General features: G+C 44.3%; 1 protein-coding gene across 1 annotated transcript in view; it reads left to right on the forward strand.

The window, feature by feature from the left end:
* The window catches only part of LOC123359391 (rac GTPase-activating protein 1-like), a 30,430-nt gene extending 4,630 nt beyond the window's left edge, over window positions 1-25,800 (forward strand). Inside the window, exons 2-11 of the mRNA XM_045001075.1 lie at window positions 193-281; window positions 1,551-1,753; window positions 7,412-7,542; window positions 14,739-14,808; window positions 22,150-22,348; window positions 23,079-23,184; window positions 23,401-23,533; window positions 23,721-23,856; window positions 24,790-24,898; window positions 25,725-25,800. Of these exons, the coding sequence (XP_044857010.1) occupies window positions 197-281; window positions 1,551-1,753; window positions 7,412-7,542; window positions 14,739-14,808; window positions 22,150-22,348; window positions 23,079-23,184; window positions 23,401-23,533; window positions 23,721-23,856; window positions 24,790-24,898; window positions 25,725-25,800 (1,248 nt within the window). The 5' untranslated portion in view covers window positions 193-196. The remainder of the gene's footprint in view (window positions 1-192; window positions 282-1,550; window positions 1,754-7,411; window positions 7,543-14,738; window positions 14,809-22,149; window positions 22,349-23,078; window positions 23,185-23,400; window positions 23,534-23,720; window positions 23,857-24,789; window positions 24,899-25,724) is intronic.
* Window positions 25,801-26,417: the final 617 nt, after the last annotated feature.

Raw genomic sequence — 26,417 nt, forward strand, 5'->3', positions numbered from 1 at the left:
TTTCTTCCAAGAATAAGATGAGAAACATACAGCTCTAAGAAACTGCATTCTTGAGAGACTTTTGTGTTTGGCTGCAAATGTTAAGTCAGAGACTTTTGAGCACAAGTTTGTCTTAGGCTGGCAATGACGTCTGTGTCTGGAGGAGTGGAAAAACCTGGATAGATCACTTTAACTCTCTTGATTTCTTGGCAGGAAGATGGAGACTGCAATGCTGAACTTACGGAATCTGTTTGACCAACTCATGCGCCAGTCAGAATTTCTAAATGAAGGAAATGAATACCGTAAGTCATGTCACAGTTAACTCATGGATGTAGTTCAGTGTAGGAATTGACAACTGCTAGCTCATTTTGACTTCAGCCCTGTGTACTAAAGAGACCACCGATGGCTTTGTAGGTAGTGGTGCTTTTCCAGGTACATAGATTTGGGAGCAAACTTGGTTTATTTGCTCTGACTGGACTCTTGAAGTGACCATCATGCTTGTAGCATCCTGATTTTCTTGCACATGGAATTTCAAATTTGGAGTTTGTAAGGTGTAGGGGTGTGTGTGTGTGTGTGTGTAGCTAATTATTACCAAAGGAGGGGGTGAAAACCTTAGGGGGGATCCAACAGTTAACTTTCTTCGACATGGGCCCAAGGAGAGTCCATACGATCTGGGACTAACCGGTTACATAAATAGCCAGGGGGAAAACACTGAAACTTGTGAAATCTCTTCTTGCTGTAACTTTGCAGGGTGGAACACTTATATTCCCCTTAGGGCAGTGTTAAATAGCTAATGGAAATTGGCTTTATACAAATACTGGTTTTGAAGGTGAAATTATCTAGCTGAATGGAGTTGCAGCTCCAGACGTTTATAATACTAATCTACATCTACTGGAGCACATTACAGCAGATACAATTGAATCTGCTATTGAAAGTCTTTCTGGTGTACTAAGCTGTGACCATAACACAGTCTGTCTTCATGTTATTTTAATAGCAGTAGTTTTGGCCTGATGTATGACAACTTGCCAGGAAGGTCATCTTTTTCTTTCAGCTGATTTAGAATAACACATGAAACCTGAGGAGTGACTATCTTTTATTGAAGTCTACTCCTGCACCCAAACTCCCTCCTAGAACTTGCACCCCTCACCTCCTCCTGCACCCCAACCCCCTGCCCCAGGCTCAGCCCAGAGCCCACACCCCCTCCTGAACCCCAACACTCTGCCCCAGCCTGGTGAAAGTGAGCGAGGGGGGGTGGGGGAAAGTGAGCGAGGGGGGGATGGGGGAGTTAGCAGGGCAGGGCCTCGGGGAAGGGGCAGGGTAGATCCTGGGTTGCCCTTAGATTCAAAATGTGATCCTGCTTGTAAAATGGTTGGAGACCACTGAGCTAGCTAGCCTCTTGGCTCTTCTGCAGACTTTCTCTTCAGCTGGGTTTGCCAGCAGGTCAGCTGATCTGTTATCTTTACTTGAAGGCAATCATTAATGGAAGATTTCTTCCTACATAAAGGAGGAGATGCTGTATTTCTTCTGCTTCCATTCTTCACTGTTGTTAAGACTAAGCATCCTCTTCCCAGAGTTTATCCAGTTGGCAAAGAACTTTGAAGAGTTCCGAAAGAAGTGGCAGAAGGCAGATCATGAGCTGGCCAGGTACAAGGATCTTCTGATGAAAACAGAAACTGAGCGTAGTGCACTGGATGTGAAGCTGAAACATGCTCGCAATCAGGTAGATGTGGAGATCAAGCGAAGACAGCAAGCTGAAACAGACTGTGAGAAGCTGGTGGGTATCATGTTACCTGTGATGTGACTCCTGTATGGAACAGGCTTTGCCTCAATTCCATAGAGATTCATCTAAATGAGTGTTTCGGTGCTATAGATAAGTCCATTCAGATAAGGATCTAGAAATTTGCAAAAGAGACCGCTATCTCCCACAGTACCATTACTCTCAAATATAACAAAATGGAAGACTCCACTGATTTTAATGACACTGGGCAATAGGAAACGGCACATGGGGCACCTTCATCTGATTATAATATTAGGAATGTTCAGTGTGGTTCTATGACTGCTTGAGTTCACTCTCTCTAGCTTCAAAGCTACGTGCAACTCTTGTTATATCCTTGGGGCAGCCGGTGTAGGAAGCAATCACTTGAGGCCAGAGAGCAGACAGCTAACCAAAACCTCCATTTTATTTTCAGAGACAGAGAGCTCACTCAGCCGGTTGAAACCGGCTGAGCTATCCCTTAATAGTCTAACTCAGTTGCCATAGTAACAAAACCCATGACAACCAAATACACAACATATTCCTCCCCCCCTAATAAGAACATCCCCTAAATAAAACACACACTAAACTAGAGAAGGAGGGTAGACTGCCTCCATTCCCGGCTAAACCCTGGGGATTATTTTGCCCCATAACCGTGGGTTCGCCCTAACTAAAGATCCAGCCGATGAGGAGGCCTTCTGTCTCTAGGTGGATTACGGCGAACTTCTGGTGTTGTTGCACCCGAAAGTACTAGGGGCTCAGGGTCCGCAGCACGAATAGGTGAGGAGGTGGTATCAGCTCGTGCTGGGCAAAGGGGTATCTCAGCTGCCGGCAGTAATGGAGGAGAACAGTCAGGAACAGGTGACTCATGATTCGGTGCCTCACCAGGAGGGGTGAAGTCAGACCCCTCAACTGCAGATGGGTCTTGAAGACTGGCATGACCTGGCAACAGCTGATCTACATGTCGCCGCCAGGTAAGATTCTCTGCAGTCCGGACTGTATAGGAAACAGGTCCTGTTTGAGTGATGACTGTGGCCGGGACCCATTTAGCTCTGGAAGTATAATTCCGAGCCAAAACTGGCTGTCCTGGGCTATAGGTTCGGTCTTTTGCTCTGGGTGCCCGTCTGATGACTTGATATTGCTGCTGATGTTGCACAGTTTGTCTGGGTTCAGAAGGTTTCAGCAGATCAAAGCAAGTGCGCAGCTGTCGTCCCATCATTAGAAAGGCTGGGGACGCCTGGGTCGTAGCATGAGGTGTGTTTCTATAGGAAAGTAAGAAGGTATCCAGACGCTTTTGAATGGAGTGTTGTCCCTTTGCTGATTTCAAAGCGTTTTTCATTGTCTGCACAAATCTTTCAGCTAATCCGTTGGTGGACGGATGATATGGTGCTGACGTGATGTGGTGTATCCCATTTGCCTTCATAAAATTTTGAAACTCCTGAGAGACGAACTGCGGTCCGTTGTCGCTCACAAGTTGTTCTGGCAGACCAAAACGACTAAAGAGTCCTCGTAGTTTTTGGCTAGTACTCTCTGCAGTAGTGGACTGCATTATAGAGACTTCTGGCCATTTAGAATGGGCATCTACTGCCACCAAGAACATGCTTCCTTCAAGTGGGCCAGCAAAGTCAACGTGAATACGTTGCCACGGGTTTTCAGGCCAGTCCCATGGGTGTAGGGGTGCCCACTGGGGTGCATTTCTTACACCCTGACATGACATACAAGCTTTTGCCTTCTCTTCAATAGCGCCGTCCAATCTAGGCCACCAAAAATAGCTTCGTGCAATTTCCTTCATGCGCACTATTCCACAGTGACCGGAATGTAGCTGTTCTAACATCTGTGATCTCAGTGGTGGTGGAATAATGACACGTCTCCCCCACAACAAACAACCAGATTGGACCGATAACTCCGTCCGCCTGGACATGTAGGGAACAAGGTCGGGTGAGACCGGAGAGGTTTGTCGAGATTTTCCATGCATCACCAGGTCCATAACTTGGGATAATACTGGGTCAACGCGGGTTGCCTTCTTTATCTGAGTAGCAGTGATGGGTGTATTCTCTACCTGTTCAAAGTAGAAGATTTCCTTTTGGGCACTATCTTGATATTTGACCGGTAAAGGCAACCTTGAGAGGCCATCTGCATTGCCGTGCAGAGTGGATTTCCGATATTTGATTTCATATGTGTGTGCAGAAAGTATCAATGCCCAGCGTTGCATACGACTAGCGGCTAATGGGGGAATGCCTGTGTAGGGTCCAAAAATTGACATCAGAGGTCGATGGTCTGTAAGAAGAGTAAACTTTCGCCCAAACAGGTACTGATGAAACTTCCTAATTCCAAAAACAATTCCTAATGCCTCACGTTCGATTTGGGCGTAGTTAGTTTCTGCTTTGCTTAGAGTGCGTGAAGCAAAAGCAATAGGTCTTTCTTCTCCCGAAGGCATAATATGTGACACGACCGCTCCCACTCCATAAGGGGAAGCATCGCAGGCCAATTGCAGGGGTAAGGATGGATCAAAGTGCGTTAGAACTTCAGAATTTAACAATGCATCCTTAGCTTTGTTAAATGCAACATCACAGGCTTCAGTCCACTTCCAGGCCTTGTTCTGCCCAAGGAGCTCATGAAGTGGTTTTAGCAGTGTGGCTAACTGTGAGATGAACTTTCCATAATAGTTCAGTAGTCCTAGAAACGAGCGCAGCTGGCTTACATTTCGAGGTGGGGGAGCCTCCACAATAGCTTTAACTTTTGCAGGGGCCTTATGAAGACCTGCAGAATCGATGATGTGTCCCAAATATTCAACAGAGGGCTTGAAGAATTCACACTTGTCTTTGCGAACTCGTAGGCCATACTCTTCCAGTCTTTGTAGGGTAGCCTCTAAATTCTTTAAGTGATCCTCTTCAATTCTTCCAGTGACCAGGATGTCGTCCAGATAGCACTGAACTCCTGACAAGCCACACAAGATCTGGTCCATAGCCCTCTGGAACAGGGCGGGAGCCGATGTGATTCCGAAGGGTAGGCGACAGTATCGATAAAGCCCCTTATGAGTCACAATAGTCAACAGCTCTTGGGACTTTTAATCGACGTGCATCTGTAAATATGCTTGACTCAGATCAATCTTACTGAACTTTTGTCCCCCAGCCAGGCCTGCGAAGAGGTCATCGATGCGGGGAAGCGGGTATTGCTCTGCACACAACACTGGGTTGACAGTGACTTTAAAATCCCCGCAAATCCGGAGAGAGCCATCTTTCTTCATGATTGGAACGATAGGAGTGGCCCATGAGCTATGGGTAACTGGTATTAGGACTCCATTGGTGACCAGGCGCTCCAGGTCTGCTTCAACTTTTGGCCTGATGGCATATGGCACAGTTCGGGCTTTCAGATATTTTGGTGGACTGCCAGGTTTAATGTTCAATGTCACAGTGATTCCCTTCATACTTCCCAAATCATCTCCAAAAACAGCAGCATGTTTCCTTAGTATAGGGGTTAGACTGGTTTCTTCTTTAGTCATCCGGTGCACTTCTGCCCAGTTCAGCTGAATCTTCCCAAGCCAAGACCTACCCATTAAGGCTGGGTAGTCACCTCTCACCACAAACAGTGGCAATTTAGCTGCCTGTCCATTGAGCTCCACCTTAACATCAATAGTGCCCAACATGGGCACAGCTTCACCTGTATACGTCTTCAGAACAGTTTTTGTTGCCTTAAGCGGAAGATGCTGTAGCTTTTCCTTATACACAGTCTCAGGAACCAGCGAGACAGCTGCACCGGTGTCTAGTTCCATGCGTATAGGTTTGCCTATGAGCCCGCTGCCAAAGACAAAACATGCAGTGGCACTTCCTCTTGTGATGAGGTGTCTCCTTGATCATCCTGGGTCTGCTCTAGAGTATGCAAGGTTCCTCTTTTTGTCGGCCAGACCACAGGCCTCTTTTTCTTTTGTTTACAGGCATACTCAATGTGTCCCTTTTTGCCACAGTGTCGACACACCAGGTCCTTACACCAGCATTCTGATGCCTGGTGTCCTGGCTTACCACAGCGGTAACATTCTTGACTCTGCACAGTTTTGTGGGTCCGTTCTTGTGACACTTTTTTGCACCCTAGGGGGTGCACCAATGTATTGTGCCTCCCTTGTAGCCAGTTCCATGGAGACAGCAATATCAACAGCCTTCTGTAAGGTAAGCTGAGCCTCTGTCAGTAGGCGCTTCTGTATAGCTTCACTGTACAGGCCACACACTAACCTGTCACGCAGGGCATCATTTAACATTTCTTTAAATTCACAGTGTTCTGCTAGCTTTTTTAGAATTGCTACAAATTGTACAACTGTTTCATCTTCCTTTTGGTCTCTTTTGTGGAACCTATATCTTTCAGCAATTACCAGTGGTTTTGGGGAGAAATGTCTCAGGCTTAACAGGGTGCAGTAAGCTGCGTAGCAGAGAGTAGGTTTTAGCCCCTACAACAGTTAAGAATATTGGCACCTTCTTTGCTTCTGTAATGTCATTTGCAATACCAAAAAGCTCAAAACGCTCAGTATACACATGCCACTGCTCTGTATTCTCATCAAAAGGCTCCAGGGGCCTGGTCAGAGTAGCCATGATTTTAGTTTCACTTTCACAGTCAGTGCAAACAAGCAGCTTTTTTTGTTTGTTTGTTCTTTACCTTAACTTCTACTTCCTTCTGTTACTGGAGCAGCACCGGAATCCCATCCTCGTCGCCAGTGTTATATCCTTGGGGCAGCCGGTGTAGGAAGCAATCACTTGAGGCCAGAGAGCAGACAGCTAACCAAAACCTCCATTTTATTTTCAGAGACAGAGAGCTCACTCAGCCGGTTGAAACCGACTGAGCTATCCCTTAATAGTCTAACTCAGTTGCCATAGTAACAAAACCCATGACAACCAAATACACAACAACTCTTGTGGGAGTTTTATGAGCCTGATAGGAACTCTTTTCACTCTCCTGATCTCAGGTAGAGAGGATGTAGACAGCCTACCACCAATGGCATGCGTGAGGCAGGAATGGAGAGAAATACTATATTACATGGATTTGCGGAGAGCCACAAAACCATGACTTCTGGCATCACTGCAGCATTGTGAGACATCAACAAATTCCAGGAAATTCTATTGGGAATCTTGTGACTTTCTGTGAGGCCTTTTGCTGCAGTGGCTCTCTAGCTCTTTAGGGTTTAGTAACTATAGACATTTATAACCATGCCAGGTGGGAATTGAAGCATATGGGCAAGACTAGTATGGAGTTTAATTCATCCTAATGTATTGTTTGGAAGATTCCATATTGGCTTCCTCAGCAGACTGGAATAGTTCAACACTATGTAATCCTTTTGTGCATTTCTCAGCAGTCTAAAAAGGTCTAAGCTACTTGAATTTATGGAAGACAATAACTGGCACCTAATAAAACATCAATAAATTGTTTTCTGTTGCAAGAGAGTATAGCCTTCATTTGAATAGTGGTTTAATTCAGAAGAATCTCACTGCTGCTACTTTAAATTGAGTTTGTTAGCTGTTGGAAGTTGGGACACCAGTTTCTGCTTTATGGGCTTTTAATATGCTGTTGGAGTAGCAAACTTCCTCAAAGCCTACCTGAACTAGCTGTATTAAATGTCTTATGGTCTGTCTGTCTCCCATAAATCTGAAGTGAAGCTTTCTCCCCCAGCTACTACTGATGTTTTCCACTTTACAGGAGCGGCGGATCCAACTGATTCGAGAGCTACTGATGTGTGATGCATCGGGTAGTATTCACCTAAGTGAAGAACAGAAATCTGCCCTGGCCTTCAGGCCTCAACTTTCTACTGGGGATTCTGGGAACAGAAGGTAGGGAAGGTAGCAACCTGACCATTAGGGAAACAACTGATTAGCACAGATACTTAAACTCTTGAATATCTGGGTCTATAGTAGAGGTTTTTGACTTTTCCTTTGCAATACCTCAAAGCTACCAGCTTTTTTTCTCCTGTGCAGGGGCGGCTCCAGGCCCCAGCACACCAAACACGTGCTTGGGGTGGCATGCCGCGGGGACCGCTCTGTTGTTCGCCAGGAGGGCGGCAGGCGGCTCTGGCGGACCTCCCACAGGCGTGCCTGCGGAGGGTCCGCTGCTCCCGCAACTTCGTTGGAGCATCCGCAGGCACGCCTGCGGGAGGTCCACCGGAGCAGCGGGACCAGCGACCGGCAGAGCGCCCCCCGCGGCGTGCCATGGTGCTTGGGGCGGCGAAATGGCTAGAGTCGCCCCTGCTCTTGTGATCCTGTATTCCAGAGTGTTTCACATGACCTCTTCCTCAAAGCGATCTAATGTATAACATAAATTATTTTAGTTTGGTTAATGTTTCAAATTTTTCATTCGTATTGAAAGCTATAAGAATTGCATATTTCTCACTAAATTTAATTAAAGCAGGTAATAGCATTTGGATTTTGGGGGGGCAATAGATTTTTTTTTTTTATGAAATTTTTGGTTCTGTAGAAAATTTGTATTTGGTATCCAAAATTTTTTTGTCTTGGGGCTCCATTGTTCTAGGAGACTACTATTGCTACCAGAACTTTGTGTGTCGGTTGAGGAATATAAAAGCATAGTACAATGCAGCTTTGTTGAAACCACTCAGTTTTTTTCCACTCTAGCTATAATCCCACTACTTGTGAAAGATTTTCCTTTAATATAGCTGTGCTAAACTACTTGTCAATAACTAAGCCTGTACATCAATAATAAACCTAAAGGTGAAACAGCAGTTCAGAAATACTCCCAGCCACTGACCTGGCTCCAGAGAGCTACTGTATTTATCATTGTTTACTAAGGATTATGTGAGTTGAATACAGACTTGGGGGATGGTGGGAGGAGGGAACTTGGGATTCACTGTGGATAACTAAATGACAGCTGATACACATTGAACAGAGGTTGTCAAAAATAAACAAAATGTTAGGGCATATAAGGAATGGGACAGAAAATATTTCAGTGCCATTATATAAATCAGTTACATGATCTCATCTGGATTACTGTATTCAGTCTCAAAGATACAACAGAAATAAGGGGGTTCAGAGAGGCACTAAAATGATTTTTGTAATGGAAGACTTCTCTTTGAGAGGATATCAAAAACTTCTAACTGCTTAGAGAAGGGCTGGATAGATACAAACTAATGCTATAAAAATGTAAATTGGGTATTCCTATTTATCCTTTCTCACAATGCAATTGGCATTCCATGAAACTGAAAGCAAGTTTTAAAACTGACCATGGGAAATTTCTTAACACATGACTGTTGTGTATTTGGTTGTCATGGTTTCTGTTGCTATGGCAACTGAGTTAGAGTATTATGGTCTGTAAATAAAATGGTGGTTTGTTAGCTGTCAGCTCTCTGGCCTCAAGTGATTTCTTCCTAAACTGGCTGCCCCCAAGGATATAACAAGTGGCGACGAGGGTGAGACTCCGGTGCTGCTCCAGTAACAGAAGGAAGTAGAAGTCAAGGTAAAGAACAAACAAACAAAAAAGCTGCTTCTGTGCACTGACTGTGAAAGTGAAACTAAAATCATGGCTACTCTGACCAGGCCTCTGGAGCCTTTTGATGAGAATACAGAGCAGTGGCATGTGTATACTGAGCGTTTTGAGCTTTTTTTATTGCAAATGACATTACAGAAGCAAAGAAGGTGCCAATATTCTTAAGTGTTGTAGGAGCTAAAACCTACTCCCTGCTACACAGCTTACTACACCCTGTTAAGCCAGCAACTAAATCTTACAGTGACATTGTGGAAATCCTGGGGTCCCATTTTTCCCCAAAACCACTGGTAATTGCTGAAAGATATAGGTTCCACAAAAGAGACCAAAAGGAAGATGAAACAGTTGTACAATTTGTAGCCATTCTAAAAAAGCTAGCAGAACACTGTGAATTTAAAGAAATGTTAAATGATGCCCTGCGTGACAGGTTAGTGTGTGGCCTGTACAGTGAAGCTATACGGAAGCGCCTACTGACAGAGGCTCAGCTTACCTTACAGAAGGCTGTTGATATTGCTGTCTCCATGGAACTGGCTACAAGGGAGGCACAATACATCGGTGCACCCCCTAGGGTGCAAAAAAGTGTCACAAGAACGGACCCACAAAACTGTGCAGAGTCAAGAATGTTACCGCTGTGGTAAGCCAGGACACCAGGCATCAGAATGCTGGTGTAAGTACCTGGTGTGTCGACACTGTGGCAAAAAGGGACACATTGAGTGTGCCTGTAAACAAAAGAAAAAGAGGCCTGTGGTCTGGCCGACAAAAAGAGGAACCTTGCATACTCTAGAGCAGACCCAGGATGATCAAGGAGACACCTCATCACAAGAGGAAGTGCCACTGCATGTTTTGTCTTTGGCAGCAGGCTCACATGAATACTGGGTAACCCCCTTATTGGAGGGCAAACCTATACGCATGGAACTGGACACCGGTGCAGCTGTCTCGCTGGTCTCTGAGACTGTGTATAAAGAAAAGCTACAGCATCTTCCGCTTAAGGCAACAAAAACTGTTCTGAAGACGTATACGGGAGAAGCTGGGCCCATGGTGGGCACTATTGATGTTAAGGTGGAGCTCAATGGACAGGCCACTAGATTGCCACTGTTTGTGGTGAAAGGTAACTACCCAGCCTTAATGGGTAGGTCTTGGCTTGGGAAGATTCAACTGAACTGGGCAGAAGTGCACCGGATGACTAAAGAAGAAACCAGTCTAACCCCTATACTAAGGAAACATGCTGCTGTTTTTGGAGATGATTTGGGAAGTATGAAGGGAATCACTGTGATATTGAACATTAAACCTGCCAGTCCACCAAAATATCTGAAAGCCCGAACTGTGCCATATGCCATCAGGCCAAAGGTTGAAGCAGACCTGGAGCGCCTGGTCACCAATGGAGTCCTAATACCAGTTACCCATAGCTCATGGGCCACTCCTATCGTTCCAATCGTGAAGAAAGATGGCTCTCTCCGGATTTGCGGGGATTTTAAAGTCACTGTCAACCCAGTGTTGTGTGCAGAGCAATACCCGCTTCCCCGCATCGATGACCTCTTCGCAGGCCTGGCTGGGGGACAAAAGTTCAGTAAGATTGATCTGAGTCAAGCATATTTACAGATGCACGTCGATGAAAAGTCCCAAGAGCTGTTGACTATTGTGACTCATAAGGGGCTTTATCGATACTGTCGCCTACCCTTCGGAATAACATCGGCTCCCGCCCTGTTCCAGAGAGCTATGGACCAGATCTTGTGTGGCTTGTCAGGAGTTCAGTGCTATCTGGACGACATCCTGGTCACTGGAAGAAATGAAGAGGATCACTTAAAGAATTTAGAGGCTACCCTGCAAAGACTGGAAGAGTATGGCCTACGAGTTCGCAAAGACAAGTGTGAATTCTTCAAGCCCTCTGTTGAATATTTGGGACACATCATCGATTCTGCAGGTCTTCATAAGGCCCCTGCAAAAGTTAAAGCTATTGTGGAGGCTCCCCCACCACGAAATGTAAGCCAGCTGCGCTCGTTTCTAGGACTACTGAACTATTATGGAAAGTTCATCTCACAGTTAGCCACACTGCTAAAACCACTTCACGAGCTCCTTGGGCAGAACAAGGCCTGGAAGTGGACTGAAGCCTGTGATGTTGCATTTAACAAAGCTAAGGATGCATTGTTAAATTCTGAAGTTCTAATGCACTTTGATCCATCCTTACCCCTGCAATTGGCCTGCGATGCCTCCCCTTATGGAGTGGGAGCAGTCGTGTCACACATTATGCCTTCGGGAGAAGAGAGACCTATTGCTTTTGCTTCACGCACTCTAAGCAAAGCAGAAACTAACTACGCCCAAATCGAACGTGAGGCATTAGGAATTGTTTTTGGAATTCGGAAGTTTCATCAGTACCTGTTTGGGCGAAAGTTTACTCTTCTTACAGACCATCGACCTCTGACGTCAATTTTTGGACCCTACACAGGCATTCCCCCATTAGCCGCTAGTCGTATGCAACGTTGGGCATTGTTACTTTCAGCACACACATATGAAATTAAATATCGGAAATCCACTCTGCACGGCAATGCAGATGGCCTCTCGAGGTTGCCTTTGCCGGTCAAACATCAAGATAGCGCCCAAAAGGAAATCTTCTACTTTGAACAAGTAGAGAATACACCCATCACTGCTACTCAGATAAAGAAGGCAACTCGCGTTGACCCAGTATTGTCCCAAGTTATGGACCTGGTGATGCATGGAAAATCTCGACAAACCTCTCCGGTCTCATCCGACCTTGTTCCCTACATGTCCAAACGGATGGAGTTATCGGTCCAATCTGGTTGTTTGTTGTGGGGGAGACGTGTCATTATTCCACCACCACTGAGATCACAGATGTTAGAACAGCTACATTCCGGTCACTGTGGAATAGTGCGCATGAAGGAAATGGCACGAAGCTATTTTTGGTGGCCTGGATTGGACAGCGCTATTGAAGAGAAGGCAAAAGCTTGTCTGTCATGTCAGGGTGTGAGGAATGCACCCCAGTGGGCACCCCTACACCCATGGGACTGGCCTGAAAACCCGTGGCAACGTATTCACGTTGACTTTGCTGGCCCCCTTGAAGGAAGCATGTTCTTGGTGGCAATAGATGCCCATTCTAAATGGCCAGAAGTCTCTATAATGCAGTCCACTTCTGCAGAGAGTACTATCCAAAAACTACGAGGACTCTTTAGTCGTTTTGGTCTGCCAGAACAACTTGTGAGCGACAACGGACCGCAGTTCGTTTCTCAGGAGTTTCAAAATTTTATGAAGGCAAATGGGATACACAACATCACGTCAGCACCATATCATCCGTCCACCAACGGATTAGCTGAAAGATTTGTGCAGACAATGAAAAACGCTTTGAAATCAGCAAGGGGACAACACTCCATTCAAAAGCGTCTGGATATCTTCTTACTTTCCTACAGAAACACCCCTCATGCTACGACCCAGGCATCCCCAGCCTTTCTAATGTTGGGACGACAGCTGCGCACTTGCTTTGATCTGCTGAAACCTTCTGAACCCAGACAAACTGTGCAACATCAGCAGCAATATCAAGTCATCAGACGGGCACCCAGAGCAAAAGACCGAACCTTTAGCCCGCGACAGCCAGTTTTGGCTCGGAATTATACTTCCAGAGCTAAATGGGTCCCGGCCACAGTCATCACTCAACCAGGACCTGTTTCCTACACAGTCCGGACTGCAGAGAATGTTACCTGGCGGCGACATGTAGATCAGCTGTTGCCAGGTCATGCCAGTCCTCAGGACCCATCTGCAGTTGAGGGGTCTGACTTCACCTCTTCTGGTGAGGCACCGAATCACGAGTCACCTGTTCCTGACTGTTCTCCTCCATTACTGCCGGCGGCTGAGATACCCCTTTGCCCAGCACGAGCTGATACCACCTCCTCACCCGTTCGTGCTGCGGACCCTGAGCCCCTAGTGCTTTCGGGTGCAATAACACCAGAAGTTCGCCGTAATCCACCTAGAGACCGAAGGCCTCCTCATCGGCTGGATCTCTAGCTAGGGCGAACCCACGGTTATGGGGCAAAATAATCCCCAGGGTTTAGCCGGGAATGGAGGCAGTCTACCCTCCTTCTCTAGTCTAGTGTGTGTTTTGTTTTGTTTTTATTTAGGGGATGTTCTTATTAGGGGGGGAGGAATATGTTGTGTATTTGGTTGTCATGGTTTCTGTTGCTATGGCAACTGAGTTAGAGTATTATGGTCTGTAAATAAAATGGTGGTTTGTTAGCTGTCAGCTCTCTGGCCTCAAGTGATTTCTTCCTAAACTGGCTGCCCCCAAGGATATAACAATGACAAATTAACCTATGGGATTCATTGCCACAAGATATCACCAAGGCCAAAGAAAAATTACTCTATATAGGGAATAAGCACAGTTACAGTAGTATATTGTATTTGAGAATGGATGTAAACCTTCATGCTTCAGGACATAAACCAACCATGAACTGATGAGGGTTAGGAAGATTCTTCCTTTCTGGGACAGGATATTCCATAACTGTCCACTGCAGGGTTTCTTTCTTTCTTCCTCTGAATGAGTTGACACTAACCACCATCAGAGTAGATGCTAAACTAGACAGACCACTGGTCTCATCTGACGCGGTTGTTCCTAATTTCTTGTTTTACAATCATAGAAATGTGGGGCTGGAAAGGACCTTGAGGTCATCTCATCCAGGCCTCATGCTAAAGTATCCCTGACCAGTATTTGTCTAACTTGTTCTTAAAACCTCCAATGATGGTGATTCAAAACCCTCCCTTGAAAGCCTCTTCCAGAACTTAACTATCTTTATCGTTAGAAAATTTCTCCTAATATCTAACCTAGATCTCCCTTACTGCAGATTAAGCCCATTAGTACTTGTCCGACCTTCATTGGACATGAAGAACAATTGATCACCATCCTCTTTATAACATCCCTTAACGTATTTGAAGACTATTATTGGTTCCACCCTCAGTCGTCTTTTTCCAAAAGAAACATACCCAGTTTTTTAATCTTTCCCCATATGTCAGGTTTTCTAAACCTTTTATCATTTTTGTTTCTGTTTTCTGGACTCTCTCTCGTCTTAACTGTGTTGGTAGTTAAATAGTCTTGGCTAGGTCTTGAATTTAATACCACAAAACTGCAAATTACATGGGGGTAGGAAAGTAGAAGAAAGTCACTCTCTGTGCTTGTCTGATGGGCTGCAGTCAAAAGCTTCGCAATCAGAAGAGGTAGAAGCTTTATGTGGAAGGGAGGAGGAAGAGAGAAGGCTTGTGATTTGGGAATACAACAAAATACTGACATGCTAAATCTGGGTTATTCCTACTCCATGGATTTTGGTTTCCCCTAGTAAATCGCAAATGACAGTCCAGCAGTTTGTGAATCTGCACTCTTATTTATACTGCATTAATGCTACATTCATAGCATCAAGGTCTTGCCTTGTTCCAGACTGGAATACATAGCTATTGCCTGCTCAGTAAACTTGCCCTGGAATCATGAAGTCAACTGGAAATGAAACCCACAGACTAATAGGTTTTTTACTTTACTTCTTAGACTTTCAACAATAGATGAATCTGGCTCAATTCTATCAGACATCAGCTTTGACAAGACTGACGAGTCATTGGTAATGTAACTCCAATCTTTGAGAATTATCTATTTTCACTCCCCATATTGCTGTTTCAGTAGCGCAGTGTCTTGCAAAATCAGCCATAAAAAACACTGCATGGCTAAGCAAAATTAAATATGTCCTTATATGTTGATTCTCCTGACAGAGCTATGATGAGTGTTATAATTTTGCATCAGTGTGGGGGTATGATACCACAAGATTGGGTTTATAGTCTCTAGTTACCATTCTGTCTACAGCAGGGGAAGGCAACCTATGGCACGGGCGCCGAAGGCGGCACGCGAGCTGATTTTTCAGTGGCACTCACACTGCCTGGGTCCTGGCCACCAGTCTGGGGAGTTCTGCATTTTAATTTAATTTTAAATGAAGCTTCTTAAACATTTTTAAAAGCCTTATTTACTTTACATACAACAATAGTTTAGTTCTATATTATAGACTTATAGAAAGATATCTTCTAAAAATGTTAAAATGTATTACTGGCACATGAAACCTTAAATTAAAGTGAATAAATGAAGACTTGGCACACCACTTCTGAAAGGTTGCCAACCCCTGGTCTACAGGAACCCAGTACTGTGGTGTTATAACTAGGGATTCATGTCTGGTGTGGAATGGCAAAAAAAACCTAACTGGCTTCAAGACTGAGCTTGTTAAGTTTATGGAGGGAATGGTATGAGATGGCCTACACTGGTATGTAGTGATCTGCAGCTGCTAGCAGCATATATCTCCAATGGCTGGTAATGGGACACTAGATAGGGAGGCTTCTGAATTACTACAGAGAATTCTTTCCCAGGTGTCCAGCTGGTGTCTTGCCTACATGCTCAGGGTCTAACTCAGGGGTCTCCAAACTTTGAGATGAGGGCCATATTAGATTTTTGAAGGGGCTTTGTGGGCTGAAGCGACTGTGAAAGAAATTAAATATATGTAAATATACAAAATCGTTAAACAACACTACTGTGTCAGTGTTGCATTAATTCTAAATCAGGTATAGAAGTTAATCGATGCAGGTACTGTGAAATCACATAAAATATTTGTCAATACATTAAATCATTTCACATTTTTTTATTTTATTTCTAAAAACTCACATTTGTATCATACAAATACTGTTTGGTTCTATTAGTGCTGTAGTTAAAATTTAACCATTATGAAAGTGTTAATTTCCATCTTCTTTACTCCATTTATTGGAGATGTAATTAACATAAGAAAGGCCGTACCGGGTCAGACCAAAGGTCCATCTAGCCCAGTATCGGTCTACCGACAGTGGCCAATGCCAGCTGCCCCAGAGGGAGTGAACCTAACAGGCAATGATCAAGTGATCTCTCTCCTGCCATCTATCTCCATCCTCTGACGAACAGAGGCTAGGGACACCATTCTTACCCATTCTGGCTAATAGCCATTTATGGACTTAGCCACCATGAATTTATCCAGTCCCCTTTTAAACATTGTTATAGTCCTAGCCTTCACAACATCCTCAGGTAAGGAGTTCCACAAGTTGACTGTGCGCTGCGTGAAGAACTTCCTTTTATTTGTTTTAAACCTGCTGCCTATTAATTTCATTTGGTGACCCCTAGTTCTTGTATTATGGGAACAAGTAAATAACTTTTCCTTATCCACTTTCTCAATGTCACTCATGATTTTATATACCTCTATCATGTCCCCCCTTAGTCTTCTCTTTTCCAAGCTGAAGAGTCCTAGCCTCTTTAATCTTTCCTCGTATGGGACCCTCTCTAAACCCCTAATCATTTTAGTTGCCCTTTTCTGAACCTTTTCTAGTGCTAGAATATCTTGGTGAGGAGACCACATCTGTACACAGTATTCGAGATGTGGGCGTACCATGGATTTATATAAGGGCAATAATATATTCTCAGTCTTATTCTCTAGCCCCTTTTTAATGATTTCTAACATCCTGTTTGCTTTTTTGACCGCCTCTGCACACTGCGTGGACATCTTCAGAGAACTATCCACGATGACCTCAAGATCTTTTTCCTGACTCGTTGTAGCTAAATTAGCCCCCATCATGTATGTATAGTTGGGGTTATTTTTTCCAACGTGCATTACTTTACATTTATCCACATTACATTTCATTTGCCATTTTGTTGCCCAATCACTTAGTTTTGTGAGATCTTTTTGAAGTTCTTCACAATCTGCTTTGGTCTTAACTATCTTGAGAAGTTTAGTATCATCTGCAAACTTGGCCACCTCACTGTTTACCCCTTTCTCCAGATCATTTATGAATAAATTGAATAGGATTGGTCCGAGGACTGACCCTTGGGGAACACCACTAGTTACCCCTCTCCATTCTGAGAATTTACCATTAATTCCTACCCTTTGTTCCCTGTCCTTTAACCAGTTCTCAATCCATGAAAGGACCTTCCCTTTTATCCCATGACAGCTTAATTTACGTAAGAGCCTTTGGTGAGGGACCTTGTCAAAGGCTTTCTGGAAATCCAAGTACACTATGTCCACCGGATCCCCCTTGTCCACATGTTTGTTGACCCCTTCAAAGAATTCTAATAGATTAGTAAGACACGATTTCCCTTTACAGAAACCATGTTGACTATTGCTCAAGAGTTTGTTTTTCTATGTGTCTGACAATTTTATTCTTTACTATTGTTTCAACTAATTTGCCTGGTACCGATGTTAGACTTACCGGTCTGTAATTGCCGGGATCACCCCTAGAGCCCTTTTTAAATATTGGCGTTACATTAGCTAACTTCCAGTCATTGGGTATCGAAGCCGATTTAAAGGACAGGTTACAAACCTTAGTTAATAGTTCCGCAACTTCAAATTTGAATTCTTTCAGAACTCTTGGGTGAATGCCATCTGGTCCCGGTCACTTGTTAATGTTGAGTTTATCAATTAATTCCAAAACCTCCTCTAGTGACACTTCAGTCTGTGACAGTTCCTCAGATTTGTCACCTACAAAAGCCAGCTCAGGTTTGGGAATCTCCTTAACATCCTCAGCTGTGAAGACTGAAGCAAAGAATCGATTTAGTTTCTCCGCAATGACTTTATCGTCTTTAAGCGCTCCTTTTGTATTTTGATCGTCAAGGGGCCCCACTGATTGTTTAGCAGGCTTCCTGCTTCTGATGTACTTGAAAAACATTTTGTTATTACCTTTGGAGTTTTTGGCTAGCCGTTCTTCAAACTCCTCTTTGGCTTTTCTTATTACACTCTTGCACTTAAGTTGGCAGTGTTTGTGCTCCTTTCTATTTGCCTCACTAGGATTTGACTTCCACTTTTTAAAGGAAGTCTTTTTATCTCTCACTGCTTCTTTTACATGGTTGTTAAGCCACGGTGGCTCTTTTTTAGTTCTTTTACTGTTTTTCTTATTTTGGGGTATACATTGAAGTTGGGCCTCTATTATGGTGTCTTTAAAAAGGGCCCACGCAACTTGCAGGGATTTCACTTTAGTTACTGTACCTTTTAACTTTTGTCTAACTAACCCCCTCATTTTTGTATAATTCCCCCTTTTGAAATTAAATGCCACAGTGTTGGGCAGTTGAGGTGTTCTTCCCACCACAGGGATGTTGAATGCTATTGTATTATGGTCACTATTTCCAAGCGGTCCTCCTATAGTTACCTCTTGGACCAGCTCCTGCGCTCCACTCAGGATTAAATCTAGAGTTGCCTCTCCCCTTGTGGGTTCCCGTACCAGCTGCTCCATGAAGCAGTCATTTAAAGTATCGAGAAATTTTATCTGTGCATTTCGTCCTGAAGTGAAATGTTCCCAGTCAATATGGGGATAATTGAAATCCCCCACTATTATTGGGTTCTTAATTTTGATAGCCTCTCTAATTTCCCTTAGCATTTCATCATCACTATTACTGTCCTGATCAGGTGGTTGATAATAGATCCCTAATGTTATATTTTTATTAGAGCATGAAATTTCTAGCCATAGAGATTCTATGGAACATGTGGATTCGCTTAAGATTTTTACTTCATTTGAATCTACGTTTTCTTTCACATATAGTGCTACTCCTCCCCCTGCACGACCTGTTCTGTCCTTCCGATATATTTTGTACCCCGGAATGATTGTGTCCCATTGATTGCTCTCAGTCCACCAGGTTTCTGTGATGCCTATTATATCGATATCCTCCTTTATCACCAGGCACTCTAGTTCACCCATCTTATTATTTAGACTTCTAGCATTTGTGTACAAGCACTTGCCCCTGTTTATTTGTCTGCCCTTTTTCTGATGTGCCAGATTCTTTTTTATGTGACTGTTTATCATCTGACCCGGCCCTTACATTATACTCTTCCGTCCTCTGATGCCTCAAGAGATCCGCAACCTTCGCACCAGGCTTTGCTTGGCTTTGGAAAGCATGTCTGCCAGAGTGATTGCCTGTGAGGTAGATAGGAACACAAAACTGTATAATTAACCATTAATTGCCAGTTGTATCTTGTAACAGCCTCTGCTGGTTGCACTACCTTTGGCATAACACAGATGCCAGGTGCAACTGGCAGTACTTGTTAGGCCATGAATATCCCTCAGTCATTCACAATAATTTCCTGCCCGTTCCAAGACACTTGACTCAATCATATAGTCTTTATACTGAAAACAGAAGGCTGGAAAATTATTCTACAGCGCGCTCTCTCTCTCTCTCTCTCTCTCTCTCAGCCAGTTTACAACCCTGGAATAGTGACTCAAGCTTGGGCAGTAGGCAGCTGGAATCCAGATCTGAAACTGATGGATCTAACACTCCTCAGAGCAGTGGGGGGATGAGGCTGCACAAATTTGTATCAAAGACAGTATGTGTACTGGCAGTCTTGAAAGAGATTCACTGTACATCCCTCTGAGTGCAGGCTGGTGCACAGTGTCAGTTATCCAATCTGATGTTGGCAGTTTCAGCTCTGGACTCTGACCCTGAGTCCTCATGCAGGCAGAGCCGTCCCTTGGGTACAGTGATTCGGGGTGAGGAGGTGAGGCGAGAGATGGGCAAACGGGGTGGAGAGATGAGTGGTGGGCGGGGGGGGGCATGGAGGAGCCCCCTACCAGAACCGACCCCTCCCCCCAGCACCACCTCCTCCCTCTCATTGCCTGCCGGGGATCAGATGTTTAGTGGTGTCAGGAGGTGCTGGGAGGGAGAGGGGAGGAGCAAGGGCACAGCATGCTCGGGGGAGGGGATGGAACTGGGTGGGAAGGGGGTGGGGGTGGGAAGAAGCAGGGTGGGGGGGTGAGGCCTTAGGGGAAGGGGTGGAGTGGGGATGGGGCCTGTGCAGAGCCAGAGGGAGGAAAGGGGGGGGGGGGCGAGAAGCATCCCCTGGCAGATAGGCACCAAGTTTCTAATGCTTTGTTAGCTCCTGCTGTGAAACGTCTTGCACTGCTATGCTGAAGTTTAACAGCTGACAATTCAGCCCTTGAGATCCAGAGTTTAGATTTCCCATGCATGTCCCAATGACTGTAAGAGATGTCATGATGGCTGTAACTAAGATGATTAAATAAATGATCAGGGTTTGCTAGAAGCAGAATCACCAACCATTGACAAGGGCTTATTTAACTCCCAACCTTATTATTCTGTCACAACAGTTTCTGTGCTTTGCCATCAATATAGAACAAGAAACTCATTCAGTAGACCTTGCAGCTAAACTGTATCTATTGTTTTGTTGCATTATTACCGCTTCCTCACACACAGGCTCTTTATTTCCAGGTTATCAAACCAGAGTCATGCATTCCATGTGGAAAGCAGATAAAGTTTGGGAAACTGTCCCTAAAGTGTAGGGACTGCCGTGTGGTGACTCACCCAGAATGTCGGGACCGCTGTCCCCTTCCTTGCATCCCAACATTAACAGGCACTCCTGTCAGAATTGGAGAGGTATGGCTTTATGTGAGATGAGCTTTAAATCCTGTAGCTGCCACAACAAATGGGCTAATGCCTATTTGGGAGAACTAGACCTTGTTGCTGCATTATGTGGATTGTCTGCTTTATTACAGATCTAATAGATATACATAAATGAGACTGTTAAATAAAGCCAAGAATAGTAGGAATGTGATTTTTTTGGAGGGTGGAGAATTGTATGTGGTGGCTCTGAAAGTATGTGGTGGAGGCATTTTGTTCTGATTTTACAAGCAGTCACAAACTATTTCCGGCTCTGCATGTATCAGTGTTTCCAGTGCAGCCTCGTCTGTCAATTGAAGTTATTGGCAAAGTTATTTTGTTTAAATTGGAACCTTAAGATGCTTTCAGATTGGTGAATGATGGCACAGCTAAGCTTGTCCTTAGGAGTCTCCTGCTCATTTTTGGCTAGATCCCTCTTTTTTGACCACTTACAATAGTACTCCTTCCCATTGTCTAGACATTTCTAGTGAACTTAAGATCTTGATATATAGGTGCCAGAGTTATCTGCTTTATTAAATGGTAATATTACTTGCCCTCCTTTCCCTTCATATCTGCTGCATAGTCCATTTTCCACTGGCCTGTGAAGCAGGAGTCTTTTGCCTGAGCCTCTCATGTATGATAACCACAGGTGCAACACATCTTAAGTTAAACTCAGTTCTTGGCTCTCCATTGCCTATAGAGTAAGACTGTTGTATGAGGGACTTCTGGATAGATACTGTTTTAGCTCTCTACAGGAGCACATGGTGTTTATCCTCTCTTTGTGCCCATGGCACCTACCTCTGTGGGTCTGGGGAATGAGAATCTAGTGACTGCTCCTAAGCCTAGATCTGTTGGGATCTCCTGAGCACTTCCAGTGTCCTGAAACCTGTAAATGTCAATGTTGCAAAATCAGTCTCTTCCTTCTTATAGGGGACACTGGTGGACTTTGTGCCCATGACTCCGCCAATGATTCCTTCCATTGTAGTACATTGTGTGAATGAAATTGAGCAGCGAGGGCTACGTGAGGTAAGAATTACCTGAAATCAGTGGGGGTACTAGTGAAACAAATATGGCTCTAATATCACAGCCATAGTTGGTTAATCTGAGGCTCTCTTGTTTATGATGCTGTAGTTGTACACAGTGCTGTTCAACACATGAGTCACGATGAGCAAGTTACAGTCCCTACTCAGCGGCAAAGAATCCTGTGGCACCTTATAGACTAACAGACGTTTTGGAGCATGAGCTTTCATGGGTGAATACTCACTTCGTCGGATGCAAGTGGGTATTCACCCACAAAAGCTCATGCTCCAAAACGTCCGTTAGTTTATAACGTGCCACAGGATTCTTTGCTGCTTTTACAGATCCAGACTAACACGGCTACCCCTCTGATACTTGAGTCCCTACTCAAGAGATCTCTCAGTTCACAATGGGGGCAGGAGACTGTTTTTACTGAAGAATCTAGACTTTGCCTTCTCAAGATGTTTAGGCAGGTGAAGTCCTGACTTTCGGCATTGCTCTCTAACAGACAGGCCTATACCGAATTTCTGGCTGCGACCGGACAGTAAAAGAGCTGAAGGAGAAGTTCCTTCGAGGGAAGACTGTGCCCCTGCTCAGCAAAGTGGATGATATCCATGCCATCTGTGGCCTTCTTAAAGACTTCCTGTGTAGCCTAAAGGAACCCATTCTCACATTCCGGCTAAACAAGACTTTTATGGAGGCAGCAGGTGAGGCGAGCCAAATACCACTGGCAGCTGTAGTGTCTGAGGGTCCATTCTCAGACAGATCCATCTGAATTGGCAATCCTTCTTGGGTGTGAATGTATTGGCAGTACTGGGTATACTGTAGAGAGATCTTCCTTCCTACCATAGATCTGCCTGTACAACACTGCCTGGTATTAGCTTTGTTATACATAGTGAAGTATCTCATCCAGGTCTTTGAAGAACTTTCTCTGATAAGTAATCTGCCTTCCAGCTGCAGCTCTCTCATTCTGTAGATATTATCATGTAGGCTGCTAACATTAGGAGAATACTCGCTCTCTAGATCCCATATTTTTAGATTAAAGTCAGTATCCTGTTCAGGAATGATGCACAAGTTAGTGCAGTCTTGAAGCTATTCTAACATTTGTACAGAAAATCTTTGAAATCAGTGTCCAACAGAGTGCTCACAATACTTACAGTGCTGTTCACCAGAAGATTTCAAAGCATTTTACACACATAAAGCCTCGTAACACAAAACCTCTCAGACACTGGTATTAGCCCCATTTTAGATGAGGAAACCAGAGCACAGGTGTTTAAATGACCTTGCCCAAGGTTAGATAGTATCAGTGTTAGAACTAGAACTCAGGAGCATGGGACCCAGAATCTTAACACCCTCCAGCACTGTGATAGAACATACTGCTGTCTGAGGAAAATGATCCCACAGACCTCTCTAATCGCTTTCTTTTCTTATTTAAAGAAATTCTGGATGAAGACAACAGTGTAGCTGCCATGTACGAGGCTGTTGGTGAACTCCCTCAGGCTAACAGAGATACACTCGCTTTCCTCATGATTCACCTTCAGAGGTGGGTTCAGCCAGGTTAGGAGTTCTGGAAATGGGGAAAAAGAGATGATGCTGTAGTTCTGTTTCTACAGGCTTACCCTGGTGGTTGAGTGACAGGGGAGTCATTACCTGGGACTATTTGCAAATTCAGATATAATTGACATCAGCTCACATTATCAGGGTTTTCTATCTGTGAACAAAATTTACTCAATGTCCTTTTTCTTTCTTTCTTGTCTAGAGTGGCTCAGAGCCCAGACACTAAAATGGACATCACCAACCTTTCCAAAGTCTTTGGACCCACAATAGTTGCCCATGCTGTGCCAGATCCTGACCCCATGACACTCTTGCAGGACACTAAACGACAACCCAAGGTAGGTGATTAGTAATGACACCTGGTAGAATGTCGATGTGAGACACATGAAGTGTCCTGTTAAAGAATCAGATTCTACTAGCACCTGGGGCTGTTGTCCTCTGGCCCATCTGATACTACTTTTAGGCTGAATGAGTTGTAAGTTTCTGGTACGGTGGGGAATTGTGTGCTAAAGTATGTTTCTGTAGGTGGTAGAGCGGCTGCTGTCACTGCCAGTGGAATACTGGAGCCAGTTCATGATGGTGGAGCAAGAAGACATTGACCCAGCGCATGTAATTGAAAACTCCAATGCCTATTCCACTCCCCGAACACCAGATGTTAAAGGTAGCCCTGGAATGTTGCTCTATCAGATCTTCAACTATGGCCAAACATCCACTTTAAAACAATGACCTCAGATCAAAGCCTTTTGTTAGATTGTGTTGGAACAGGCTTGCCAAACTGTAACTCCTCCTCTTCCACCCTCCAGTTACCATACCGCCTTTGACACTGATGGTCATGGCTCTTTATTCCTGATATGGCATTTCAAGTGCTGTAGCCATGTTGGTTCCAGGATAATAGAAAAACAAGTGGGATAAGGTAATATCTTGTGTTGGACCAACTGGTGAAAGAGACGAGCTTTCGAACCCATCTTGTCTCTCTAATGGCATTTCAAAACAGGCATTCTTTCGTCTGTTTTACCCACCTCCCAGCCTCAGGAGTATTGCTTTTTCACACCGAGGACAACATTTTGCTCTTAGTCCCCAGCCTAAGCCTAACTGTTGCTATTCACCTTGATAACCAAGCCTCTGTAACACCTACTGCCTTTAGTGCTGTAAGTCTGAACGTCAAGTTACGAATAAGCTTTTAAAGAGTTAAATATCTAGCTGCGGCATCATCAATTGGTGCAATATTACAAGGGCATTTTGTGGGGAATGGGGAGGGAAGTAGCTTATGACAGGAAAGACAAGCTTCTCTCAAACTTCAGCAAACCTTGTGGAAGACTAACACATTTTTACATACAAAGTGTATTAAGTAGTGACTCCTGCTTCACTTAGCTTTGCTGTTGTGCCTCTATTTTTATAGAACATATCGGGCCAGTTTTTCTGCTGTTTTCACTTGTGTAAATCTGGAGTCCCATCGTTGACTTCAGCAGAGTTGCCCTGATTTACCATATTGCAACGAGGCAAAATATAATCCCATTATCTTAGTTTAAGAAGAAACATTTGTGTGTCAGTTATGTGCCTGTTTTAATATGACTCTTGTTTCCTCTGTCGGAAGTGAGCATGCTGGGTCCTCTCACTACTCCAGAACAGCAACTGACAAAGACTCCTTCATCTAGCTCCCTGTCCCAGAAGGTCCGATCTACGCTCAGCAAGACTACCCCGAAGTAAGTGGCACTGCATGCTTTGGGATAGTAAAAATCAAATGCTAAGGCCATGTCTATGCTAGAGAACTTACAGCCGCACAGCTATATCGATGCAGCAGTGCTGCTGTAAGATCGATTGTGTAGCTGCTCTATGCCGATGGGAGAGAGCTCTCCTGTCAGCATAATAAAACCACCTCCTCAAGCGGTGGTAGCTATGTCGGCTAGGAGAAGCTGTTCACAGCAGAGCATCTGTCGGTGATCGTTAGGGAGCATTCACTGAGTATTGCACAGTGCTTGGTGTTTATGCCGTTTTTTTTATAAGAGACTAATCAACTGCTTACTGGGATGGAGAGGGGCACTACTCCATGGGAGGGGTGGAATATATGGCGGAGAACTAAAGGGGTTGAGAAAGTTGCAGGGCCTCGGTTCTGCCCTTCCTCAATGCAAATTTCATAACAGTAGGGGGCTCCATGAAAGCCACCTGCCTTTCATCCCTGCTCCTTTATGGCTCTTAATGTAGCTGGCCAGAGGGCAGCTTATGTGTACAAGTCCAAGCTTCTCTCCCTAGCTTCCATGGCACTCAGTTAAACAGAATGCCTGTACTTCAGACGCTAGGAACCAACAAAAGGCAGTCCCATCATAAGTAGTATGTGACCTTGTGAGCAGGGAGGGGGGACCACAAACAAATCAAAATTAAAAAGGAGTGTTAAAAAAGCACAGGATGGTGAATAAAGATAATGGCACTGTACTTGTAGAGGTGCTAATTCACCAGTCCATCACAAGGAGGTGCTCTAATGGCAGGGCTAGGAATTATTGCTTTATAACAGATCCTTCTCTGTTTAATTAGATTTGGGAGCAAAAGCAAGTCTGCAACCAACCTTGGACGCCAGGGATACTTCTTTGCCTCTCCTATGCTGAAGTAAAAATGAACCTGGAGATTCAGCCCTTTTATAACGTTTACAGCCCACATATGCATGACTACAGTAAAGGACTAACTGCCCTTCACTACTCTCAGCAGCCTGTGTACTAGGGTATAATCTTATTACTTTTGTTTTTAGCTTAATTGAGACTTTTAATCAAGAGTTTTATTGTGCAATGTATTTTATTAAATATTTAGTGCCATATTGCATCTAGCATTAGTGAGTAAAGTCAATGGCAAGATCTAGTCAGTATATTAGGGCAAATTGCCAGAAAAATATTTTAATTTGAAAATATATATCTTTCAATGGGAAGCTGATCTCCATCTGTTTAAGAGCACCTTATTGGAGTTCCATTTAAACACTTTTTGAAAACTATAAGGCACCATTTTGCACTAGCAGTAATCCTATCTTGTTCCAAGAGAACTACCATAATCCTTGGGGAATGAGTGCTGATCCCGTGTATTGGGAAGCAGTGAATGCTGAGAAACACTTGTTCTTCCTTTTGCAAGTCTATTTTTAGTGAAGCCAGTGACTTTAAAAAGTGAGAACTCTTAAAACTTGGTCATGTGAAAAATTACAAAAATCAGTGTTCCATAATGTGCCTAAATCCGACATAAGTC

The sequence above is a fragment of the Mauremys mutica genome, unplaced genomic scaffold (assembly GCF_020497125.1).
Source record: "Mauremys mutica isolate MM-2020 ecotype Southern unplaced genomic scaffold, ASM2049712v1 Super-Scaffold_100113, whole genome shotgun sequence".
Lineage (NCBI taxonomy): Eukaryota > Metazoa > Chordata > Testudines > Geoemydidae > Mauremys > Mauremys mutica.